This window comes from Phlebotomus argentipes, unplaced genomic scaffold, assembly GCF_947086385.1.
Source record: "Phlebotomus argentipes unplaced genomic scaffold, Phlebotomus argentipes genome assembly contig_5, whole genome shotgun sequence".
Taxonomy (NCBI): Eukaryota; Metazoa; Arthropoda; class Insecta; order Diptera; family Psychodidae; genus Phlebotomus; species Phlebotomus argentipes.
Genome location: NW_026776165.1, coordinates 2,593,863 through 2,604,989, shown reverse-complemented (window position 1 = coordinate 2,604,989; position 11,127 = coordinate 2,593,863). Strand labels below are relative to the sequence as shown.

Sequence of the window (11,127 nt, the reverse complement as noted above, 5' to 3'; positions counted from 1 at the left end):
ACCTGAAGTGGTTTCTCTCGCACGACAATACGCAAAATACGACTGATATTTTAGTGAATGACACCCATCATTGGCTGTATTTCATACACCATCGAATTTATTTTTACCTTCGGCTATTTAGAGTTTTTCTGCTGTGCAAAAATAGAGACCGCCAATTTCCAATTGAGTTCAATTGATTTTCGGACTGAGACACGCGACTCCAGTGAATGATGAAACTCCACGAAGGAGTGACGTGAGAATTCTCTGCTGAGTGCACTCAAGGGTTAAGTATTTGATCAAGAAATCCGCCTGTTGTTTGCCACAAGGAAGTAGTGGAGTCAACAACTATCGCTTTCGTCTCGAGAGCAAACAGAGTGTATTTGGAACGCTGCACTGGCTTCTGAGACGCTCTCAGGCCACAAAATGGCAAACTCTATCTTATTTGTGCAGTCAAATATTTCTGTTGTTTGCCGCAAAGGCCTCAAAAGTTTCGGAGAAATATGATTTGGATTGAGATTGGCGAAAAAGAGCCCTGAAGGTGTTCTTTTTCTTGCCTTCAATGCTGTGAAATTTCTCGTACGCAAGGTTTCCCGCCTCTTGCGGGGCCGCCCAATTGAAGTGCGAGGCACAATCGCCAATTTGGCGATTAATTGGAATGAGGAAGGCATCGAGAGAGCGCGTCTGGGTGAGTAGAAAGCCCGCCATGTGTGTGATTAATTCAATGAAGAAGCGATATCTTAGACATGTCGCCATTCGCCATGAATTGCTATCAATTAGTGGCAATTCTATTGGGAAGAAGTTGATGACTTTCAACTCTGTGTGTCAGCCCAGAAATAGACATTCGGCCAATTGACTGTGGCGCACGCCGCGGCGGGGCGAAGGCGCCAAAGGGTGACCCAGCAAGGATTATCGCGCGATAACCCCTCTCAATCCCGGCATTTGACCCGCTTTTCGCCACAATCGCATCTCCTTTCAACTCTGGACACACTCGAGACTCTCCGCGGGGTCTTATTATACTTCTCATTACACAACTTTATCAACACACACACACACACACACAGACATGTTTCGGGTGCCACTCAAAGGCGGAAAGATTAGCAAGAAGAGTCTGAGAATTGAGCCACACGAAGTGTCTCCACAATTAATCCTAAGCCACTGATAAGCCACCTTGTTGACCCCACAAATCCATCACAGAGAAAGCTCAAGTGATTTTCAGGGTCAGACGTGACAAATAAGGACAGAAAAGCGGGGAAATTCTCCTGAAATTGTGAGTACTTTTCCCGGCGAGATGATTTTCTTGTCACCAAAACACGCTCTCCTTCACATCTTCACCCTAAAGCGATACACTCTGACCATCTTATCGTCAACTTGACCCTCCAAAAAAGACTGAAATTGAGACTTATTCTGTGTTTTTTTTCCAGCGCTCTATAATTCATGATTAGTATCAAAATATCGGATATAACATCTTACAATTTCGCAAGAAAATATTTCTAAGGTCAGAAAGACTCTTCAATTCTCAAATCACAATTTGGTACCTCACTTTTTCCACTGTATTTTCCACGATTCAATTGTAAAGGCATCTGAAAAGAAATTGAAAGTCCACAAGAAGGTGATAATGAATAAAAATAAAAATTCCATGGTCAGCAGAGAGCTTGCAAAAATATTCCGCTCAGTGCGAATTTCTCAAGTAATTGAGGAAATTTGGCGTAACATTTTTCATGTGATCAACTAAATCCAATCCGCCGTCATTAGTGAAATACAGCCTGTCTCAATATCAGCACCATGGAAGGTCAGGCGCACCGAAAAACTCACATTATGGCGCTTTTCGCGCTCCCTCGACTGCTCAAGTTCAAGTTTAGCCCAAAATTCACACGACGAAAGCCAAAAATTTCCACATTCTCGCGGGAAAAGAGAGTTGAGTTGTCACGAGGCGCACAGAAATAGTCGATATGTGATCTATATTCTCACAACTGCGTGGGTGGCAGTCAATCAAGCTGGCGTCCGCAATTTTGGAGGGTTTCACCGCGTGCAAGATGCGGAAGCTTTGGGCCTCCGAAACACTGGGTTGACGTCAATTTGCGTCGTGGCTTCTCTTCTCTCTCCAATTGGTCAGACAATCGGGGGCTTGTCACGGGCTTTAGTGCGTCTCGCGACTCTAAATTAGCGACGCACATTGATTGACGAATCGTCTTCAGGAGACCAAAGATCAAGACGATTTGTATGCTGAAAAAGACGTTAAAGAACCAGCAATCAAATTCAAATTCTCATGCAATCAATTAAAATGATTAAAATGTAGTAAAATCGGTAAAATCAAATCGATAACAGTTTTTAGAGTTGTTTCCATTTTTATTTTCACTCACTTTCAAACACCACGCTCTTCAATTCTCTGAAGCTCTCTGCTTTTAATTCAAGTACACGCATTCTTTTATGATCAATTACAAGAAAAAGGTTTATTTTTTTACACTGCGCCAAGCAGCACAAGAATATGAATAAGAAACTCAAGGATATTCTCTCATTGTATCCACAAATACGATAAAATATCTCTTGATCTCGTTTTGTCTTCAGATTTGTGCCCGGAAAAAAAGAGAATTCAAGAATAATTGGCGAGATGATTTGCATTAGGAACATCAACATAAAAACCGAAAGTTGATTGCTCATCATCAGGCGGAAAACCTGAGTCTTTCTCACATGAGCACGCATAAGAGCGTGCGAAGAGAACAGAAATGTGGATGATTGGCGAAGGTCAGACGAGTGTCTTCCCCAAAAGTCAAATTTATTGGACAGATCGATGATCAATTTATGCGAATTTTTAGTCTTTGTGGAGACGCAAGAGTTTAACACACGCGACAACTCTGTGAATCTCACCTGGAAACCTGCGAGAATCACATGAAATCACTGGAATCTCTTGCATAATTCAATCCGAATTGCTGTTCTAAATGTCGAAGATGTTTTTTCGATGTAGAATTCACCCAAGAAGCTTACTATATACAGGTCATAGTTGCGATATGTGTTTACCGTCATATTCTCCCATAAAATCAAGTATAAAACTGACTAATATTCAAAGAATAATATCTCGTGTAACTTAACAATCAACAAATGAATCGATTTGAAGAGTGAAGAATTCACTTAAAAGCTTCTTCTGCAGATAATGCTGCGCTTAACGCGTGTAATGCTCAAAACTAGTGCTTTTTGCAGACATTCTCACTTCCAAGTGAGCCAATTTCATCGTAAATCATATGCAATATTGCACGATATTTGCACTGAGTTGGCTGGAATTGTATGAATTCTGCACGTGTGCGAATTCCATTAGCAACAAGTGTACCCAAGATCTCTCTCCGGCCTCTCGCCAAAGCTCCGGCCGATAAGCTTCGCTAAAGTAGGCGAAAAGTCACGGCGATCAGCGCGGGGAGGCGGAAAGAGTGACATGTGATTTGCTGCTTTAAGCTCTTTCGCAGTCCCTCTCTTTTTTTCCTTGTCTTCACATTCTATCTGGGTAAACACAGGCATAGAGTATCGGAACCCCATTGAGTCAGTCACACTCTGGACTCCTTCGTGTTCGCACGAGCTTCCAATTCTGCTCTTCAGTCGCGAAACTCAGCATTTAGCGATTTATAATACTGCTTTATCTCTCTGTTTTTTCGGTGTGAAAACAGCCGTGAAGTGCCTTTGAGTGTGAAGTGTGAGTGCGCGGAAAAGTGTGGGTTTCCACGAGCAGTTGTAAAGCAATTTTGGCAGTGATCATGTACGTAGTCTCATTAAATATTAACTTGAAGTCACTATTTTAGTACCACAAAGAATCACTGACGATGAATGCTAATATCGGGACACAATGCTTATCCACACTGACCGCGATAGTGACAGAGAGACAAAGGGCTCAAATATTTAATGCTGCACAATACGACTTTGCTATCTGTGCACCAGCAAACACAGAGGATCCATGCCAAGTGATCTTGCTTGGAAAGCAATGTGTTTATCAGTCAAATGGGAGTGAAGTTGGAAAAATCCGCCCTGTCGAAAAGTGCAAAACTCCACTGTGACTCACAATGTTGCTAATCAGCCACATTAATCATGTCTAATTGCATAAGATCATGATCTCTTGGCGCAGTTCTGCCCATCCTCACATAATTCCGCAATTATCCAATCGCGGCCCCTCGGCAAAAAAGGGAGTTCGCAGTCAATCAACCGCCAATTAACACTTCATTTTTAATTGATGTTTGCCTACAATTCTCCCCGCGCAAATACGCCAATTTTCCTAGTGTAATTTTCTATCTCGAGGCGATGAATTTGATCCACTTCACAATATCGACAATCACTTAATTGAACGCGCCAACAGTCTTCAGGACACACTCATTAATTCAAACAGCAAATTAGCATATGTATATGTTTCATGGTTAAGATCGCTCCATAGTCACAGTTTTTTGCTGTGCAAACAATTGATAAACTCCAAGTATTGCGGCTGGATTATGGCTCGATGATGGATGGATTTTCAATTAGTCGTAAATTACAGCTCTTTGCACGTCATTCACGTGAATATTCTGCAAGTGAAATATTCTCACATGCTCCAGAACTCCCGAATTCGGTCAAGAAGCAAGGTTAGCACGAGCAAAAACCGCACGCTTTTTCACTAACAGAGTTTCCTGTGCGCCCAACAAATGGCTAAGCCATAAAAAAATAGTCATAAAAAGTCAAGATCACGAGTGATAAAATGTGTATTATTTCAAGATAAATTCTGAGCATAATTTTTTGGAGGCTCGTCTCTTGTTGTCTTGTTAAATTTCCCTCCTTTCGCTCTCGTGCCATTTTTTTTCTCATCTCCATCTCAAGGCGAAAGGGTCGCTGATTCATGCGATCGTCGTCAGTATCCAAATGATTGGCGTGAGGAGATATCAAATTGATCAATAACAATAACAAGTGATCACAAGAGACACATGCGTCTTAAATATTTAATTCTAAGTCACTTGTCTCCTTATCGCTTCGTCATTCGATCTATTTTAGTGCATACGCCCTCTGTTGTAGTGAAGATAGACAGAAGAATGAGGAATGCGATCACTGAGGAGAAATATATCTCGCCACCGAAGCTAAAGCATCGCTTCGGCATTTTCTTGGCTCCATGGAGCCACTCAATGTATTCAGCTCAGTGTTTTTTGGTCAAAGTCTAGAATGGTTTTCTAAGAAGTGCGCCACAATTCCACCAATCACTGGCGTGTGAAAGAAAATTGACGAATTTTAAAAATAAGTGGGCAACCTTGTGGGAAAGTGTACGCAAAAAAAGCGCCAAAAAACTTGTGTAATCTCTCTTCCACTTCTCAATATTCAGGCATTCCTAAAAAATGAGCCGCTCTTATCAGTTTGTAGAGTGGGATTTCAGCTCCCGCAGCTTGGAGAGTGATAGGAAATGTCGTGGGTGGGATTAATTTACAATACCTCTGTTGGGTGTGTGTGAATAAATTTTACGACCATCGCGATTATTATTCGCGATCCCGCAAAAGCATCTTGTTGACCTCAAGCGAGACTGAAATCGGTCGCAAATACTGTCAAAAAAATAAAGTCACTGAAGCTCAATTGATGCTAATTAGACGCGTGAAAACCGGTATTCAGAGTTTTTCGGGAAATGCCCATGATTGTACCAATGGCTTTTCCCCTGCGATGCGCCGCAATTACATAATGCGTGTGCATTAAATGTAAAACCGTGTCAATAAGAGGCATTTAAAAAATCCCACCCTCGAGGCTCTCCATTGAGGCAACGAGCTCATCTGCATTCCTCCCCCGAGGGGTCAACAACTCGCCCAGAGTGACCTTTTGTGCGTCGAGAGTGTCTAATTCACAAACAGGTCTGCTATTTGGTAAATAGTAAACACGGAATTGACGGCTGATTTCAAGGATTTGTCGCGCCATAGCATTTTACATGTGAAATTCAAATGATTTGCTGTTATGCGCAATGAGATTTATGTGCCTGTGAAAAGCACGTCAATCATTTCAAGTAAATTGTAAAAGCTTCCGGAGCTTTCCACTTCAAGTACAATATCAAATATGCAATCAAGTGAGTGATGAGATGAGTAAAAAGTGAGGAGTTTGTGCGAAATATTCTGCAGAAGATTTGCGTTTGGAACCCCCTAAAAATTGTTTCTCTCTCAAATCTTCAATGTTACGTGCATTATTAAGTGGGAATTCCAAGAGAAGAGAGTATAAAAAAAACTCACTCTCAAAAGTGAATTGCAAATGATTCTTCACTTTTCTTACCACATTCCATGATAATTATTACTATAAATAAATATACAACATTGTAAAATCCCCTGCATTTGATAGAGGTCTTCCGAGAAAAAATTCATCATTTATCATCAAATCTAGCCAAGCCCCCCGAAATAACACAATTCCATCTCAATAGTTTAATTTGCACGTCTGGAAACGTGGAAGAAAACCCTTATCTATGATATAATCGGCACGAGGGGCGATCAATCAATGAAAAGATGGTCATTATGCGGATAGTTGGCTGTGTGTGTGTGTGTGTGTGTGTGTGTCGAAAAGACACGTGCTTAGCCTTAAAGACGTGATAAGTCAATCGCTAGAGTGTTTAAATCCAGAGGTGGGGCTTTATCACGACCATTCGGAAGCCGCAGATGAAAGTGTAAATTTTTACGCTACATACGTGGAATTTCGCATGAAACTCATGACGCAGAGTGTCTTCGAGATCCAGTTTCATCCAGACTCCATACATTTTTGGCATCACCAATTAATAGGAATCCAGCAAGAAGTGACAATCTATCACTTAAGTTAATATTTTGGGAAGCCTCATGTCGCACATCTCGCATGTGTTGCGCAACACGCAAAGAACTTCGCGAGAGAGAGAAAAGCGGGCCGCAGGCTTTTTTTGTTTCCTCTGATTGAACAGCAACTGATCTTGAACTTATTTGCGGTGTGCCAATTGGAAAAGTCAAAGGGGGATTTCGTCGCGTACGTGAAGAGTTCACGAGAGGAAAATTCTCACATGAACAAGTGCGATTGTGGAATTAATAGAGCCACTTGTTGATCATTCTGTTGACACATCAATAAATAATCACCATGTGCACACAGTTTTCCACTCCATACGCAATGTTTTCACGCTCTCCCCCATTGAGAAGTTGACTTGTTTGCCTATATTTTACGTAAATTGGAAAATATCAATCTCACACGATCGTTGCCAATTACCATAAATGCATGTGACTTCCTACGTGACATTGCGGCTCGTCTGATAAGCCGTGGCTTCACGATTACTCCTTGGATGTTTACATCTTCCAGGTTTCAAACATCGTGTGATATTTTAATTTTTGCCTCACTTGATCTGCTGTATTTGCTGATTACTCCAAAGATGGTTATTCTTATCAAACTTACTCAATTTTATGGGGGTCATTTCATGCTATTTCCAGAGATGTAATCATAAGAAAAAAAAGGAAAGATGTCAAGTGTTATCACAACTTGATTGATAGGTATTGATTAGAATAAATAAATACATACAAAATAATTATACATTTTTAGCATCTCCAGTAAATTTCCCAATCAAAACCACCAGCTCTGGAGTCTTGTGATGTCAAATCTCCTCACCAACAGCGTCTCCTTCTCTTCCAGAATCCGCCTGAGGCACCAGTGAAGATCCCGATGCCGCCGCAGAACACGCTGGAACTGGCGGAGAATGGCGCCAATGAGAAGGACACGAACGGCGCCCTCGTGACGAACGGAAAGGAGCACCTGAAGGAGTCCGAGGATGTGCAGGAAGTGGCCACGGCGCCTGTGGTTGTGCCGCCAGACGGCGGCTGGGGCTGGGTGGTCATGATGGCCTCCTTCTGCTGCAACATCATCGTGGACGGCATCATCTTCAGTGCTGGCGCTCTCCTGCAGCCCGTCAAGACGGAATTCGGGGTGACGGATGCCGAAGTGGCTCTGGTGACGTCCCTCCTCAGCGGCTTCTACCTCATGGCCGGACCCTTCGTCAGCGCCCTGGCCAACCGCTGGGGCTTCCGGCCGGTCACAATGATGGGCGCCACGATAGCCGCCGTCGGCTTCAGCACATCATACTTTGCTGGCAACATTGTCCACTTGTACATCACTTACGGAATCATTGGGGGTGAGCTTGACCTTATCTTATCGCGCAGCCATTGGAATGCCACTTGAGGCTCCTTGAGACTCTGGGAATGCTACAACCACATTCACTTTCAGGGATTGGCTTCTGCCTCATTTACATGCCATCGGTGATAACTGTGGGCTATTACTTTGAGCGCTGGCGCGCCCTGGCCACCGGCATCTCCCTCTGCGGCTCCGGCATTGGCACATTCATCTTCGCCCCACTCTCGGATTACCTCATCACCAACCAGGGCTGGCGCATAACTCTGGTCATCCAGGGCGCCATAATACTCCTCTGTGTCCTCTTCGCCATCTGCTTCCGCCCCATCAAACCCATCCAGGTGCCCATCGACCAGGTGGCTGCGGCGGAGAAGGAGAAACTCCAGGAAGACGCTCTCGAGAAGCGCCTGGCGCACTCCGTGCCCGGCAGCGTCAACAACACCTGGATGGGCTCCAATCACAACACCCACTATCCCACAGCCTCGGAAGTTTTCCGCGGCAGCGGTCAGGACTTGAACGGCAAGCGCGCGTCCGAGGACAGAGAAACCCAGACGCCACTTATGCCGGCCGCCCTGGAGCTGCGCCCTGTTGGCGAGACGGACGAGGCCGATGAGAATGGCGCCCTGCTTGATGGCGAGACGAAGCCCGTGATTGTACCCATGAGACGCCACACAGTCACCGAACGGGAGCCAGTAAGCCGTCGCGTGTCCACCACATCCAATCCCCGGCCACTCTACCGAGATGACATCTTCTTCAGCGGCTCTGTACAGAGACTGCCTCAGTACCAGTCGCAGACCTCCTTGGGCTACCACATGTCCGTCACGCGACTGCCCACGCAGCAGGATGTGCGCGAGGAGAAAGAGCCCTCCTGCCGCCTCTGCCCGCAAGTGGTCACCCGGACTTTGGCCACAATGTTGGACATCTCCCTGCTCAAGTGAGTTTTTCTTGATTGACAGCCAAGGCGGCGGTGCTTATGTCCCTTGATTTTCGCCAGATCTCCGACTTTCATGCTGCTCGCCTTGAGTGGCTTCCTCACGATGATGGGCTTCTTCATCCCCTTCATGTACCTCGTGGCGCGCGCAGTGGCGCAAGGGATGGACAAGCAGGTGGCAGTCTTTGTGGTGTCCTCCATTGGCATCTCCAACACTGTGGCCAGGATTGGCTGTGGCCTCATCAGCTCAATCAAGGGCGTCAGTCCGCTGCATGTGAACAACATCGCAATCACTCTCGGCGGCGTGGCCACGATCTTCAGCGGCTACTCCATGAGCGAAGCCTTCCAGTTCACCTACGCCGCCGTTTTCGGCATCGCCATAGGTAAGATGAGCTCCCTTGAAACTTAAAGACAATCTGTTTTAACTGTTTGTGCATTGTCTGTTGCAGCCTGCTTCTCAGCCCTGCGGTCAATCATCGTCGTGGATTTGATGGGACTTGAGAAACTGACGAACGCCTTCGGCATTCTGATGCTCTTCCAGGGCATCGCGGCCGCTATCGGATCTCCAATTGCCGGTAAGTTGTTGCCACCCGAATAGCCCAGGTTTCCCTCATACAATTCATCACTGTGACGCGCTCAGATTAGCCTCATGGACTCAGATACAAGCCCACTCGATGAGATAATCTCTCACGCTTGATAGCCACTAAATTCTTCAACAACGTAGATTACATGTCATGCTCACGGATACAATTTCGCCATATCTTTTTTCAGGTGCATTCATGAGCTTGACTAACAGCCACGATGCCGCCTTCTGGCTCTCCGGCATCCTGATGACCATCTCAGCCCTGATAATTATTCCCCTGAATCTGGTAAAGCGCTGGGAGGACAATCGCAAGCCATCGTCGAATTCGTCAGCCTGAAGAGACCACCAATTTACTGACGCGCCGCATAAGAATTTAGCCCCACTATTCTGTGATATCAGCATGAAAATTTATCAAATGGATTTGTTGATATTTTAGTGAGATATTGTAGAGACAGCACAAGAGCACCGTCATAGAGCGATAGTGATTGTAAATATGTTGATTATTCATATCCTGTGTAAATTAATTGCTATTATTGATGATTTTACAAGAGAGAAGACAAGAATAGGATTACATTTGTTAGAATTTATATAACGTGAGGAAAGACTTTTGTAGTGAAAATGTGCCTTTTTATTCTACCACTATTTACACGTGAAGGCATTTACAGCCGGATGTCTTGCAGGACAATCGAGAGCTGAGCCATTATTTCACATCGATGTAGAGGAAAAAAATTGCTAATAAGCGTGTAAATATCAGAGAGTAATTTACTTCTTTATACAATGCATGATGTACTCTCAATTAGTTGACATTTAGATGAGGGGACAATGTTTTTTTATTTGTTAACTACTCAATATATAGTTGAATAAACATTGTTAGAAAATTTTCAGCAGGAGTTTGAGCGCCTTTCCTTCCCATTCGTTTCAGTTTTGGCTCGAAAAAGAATCACATAAATTCATGATATTTGTATCACGTGTTCAAAGGTCGTAGGAAGCCTCAAAGTCAAGGCGGAAGATCTCCTGGGCACCCTCAGCAGGGATCCAGTGAACAGCAGAAGAATGTTCATTCTGAAGGACAACAGCAAAGGCAGCAAATGGGACAGTTTCGGAGTGATGAAGTGCCCAAGGCATTCAAGCAAAGTATGCAGAGCGATGATGAGCAGAAGATGAAAGGCGGCGAACCTGAAAAAGGGAGTCAATCTGGGCCTCAATTTCCGTCTCTTCGACAAGTAAGGCCTCAATTTAGACCTCCTGGGCAGCCTTTGTCTCAAGCTGGGCCTTCATTTGGATTTGCTGGACAAGCACGACTTCGAGCGCCTCCACGAGGCCAAGAACAGGAACTTCCTGTTCAACCATTACCAACAGGAGGCGAGAATATCGCCTCGAAAAAGGAAACACGTCAAGATTCTGAGCAAACTCCAGAAACTCCTCGTCAGGCGTCAACAAAGCAGCCCGAGAAGAGCGAATCGGCGCTCGAAGTGGCGATGAGTCCATACAAAAAACCCGGAACACTTGGAAGACGTGTGAAATTCGAGGCGAACTTTGT

General features: G+C 44.6%; 1 protein-coding gene across 2 annotated transcripts; it reads left to right on the top strand.

Moving 5' to 3' along the window:
- The first annotated feature begins 3,527 nt into the window (after positions 1-3,527).
- LOC132265593 (monocarboxylate transporter 3) lies at positions 3,528-10,471 on the top strand. Of its 2 annotated transcripts, none has more exons than XM_059766324.1 (6): positions 3,528-3,721; positions 7,582-8,077; positions 8,170-9,007; positions 9,068-9,387; positions 9,454-9,579; positions 9,776-10,471. In XM_059766324.1, the coding sequence occupies exons 2-6, from the start codon at positions 7,612-7,614 to the stop codon at positions 9,922-9,924; spliced, it is 1,899 nt and encodes a 632-aa protein (XP_059622307.1). In that variant the 5' UTR covers positions 3,528-3,721; positions 7,582-7,611; the 3' UTR covers positions 9,925-10,471. The 2 variants fall into 2 exon arrangements, with proteins under 2 accessions (XP_059622307.1, XP_059622308.1); XM_059766325.1 differs by lacking the exon at positions 3,528-3,721 and adding an exon at positions 7,387-7,442.
- Positions 10,472-11,127: the final 656 nt, after the last annotated feature.

Excerpts from the sequence above, each read along its gene's own strand:
- LOC132265593 (XM_059766324.1), top strand. The coding sequence starts at position 7,612 with ATGCCGCCGCAGAACACGCTGGAACTGGCGGAGAATGGCGCCAATGAG. Across the intron at positions 9,008-9,067 it reads TTGGACATCTCCCTGCTCAA|ATCTCCGACTTTCATGCTGC; the intron begins GTGAGTTTTTCT and ends GATTTTCGCCAG. Across the intron at positions 9,580-9,775 it reads TATCGGATCTCCAATTGCCG|GTGCATTCATGAGCTTGACT; the intron begins GTAAGTTGTTGC and ends ATCTTTTTTCAG.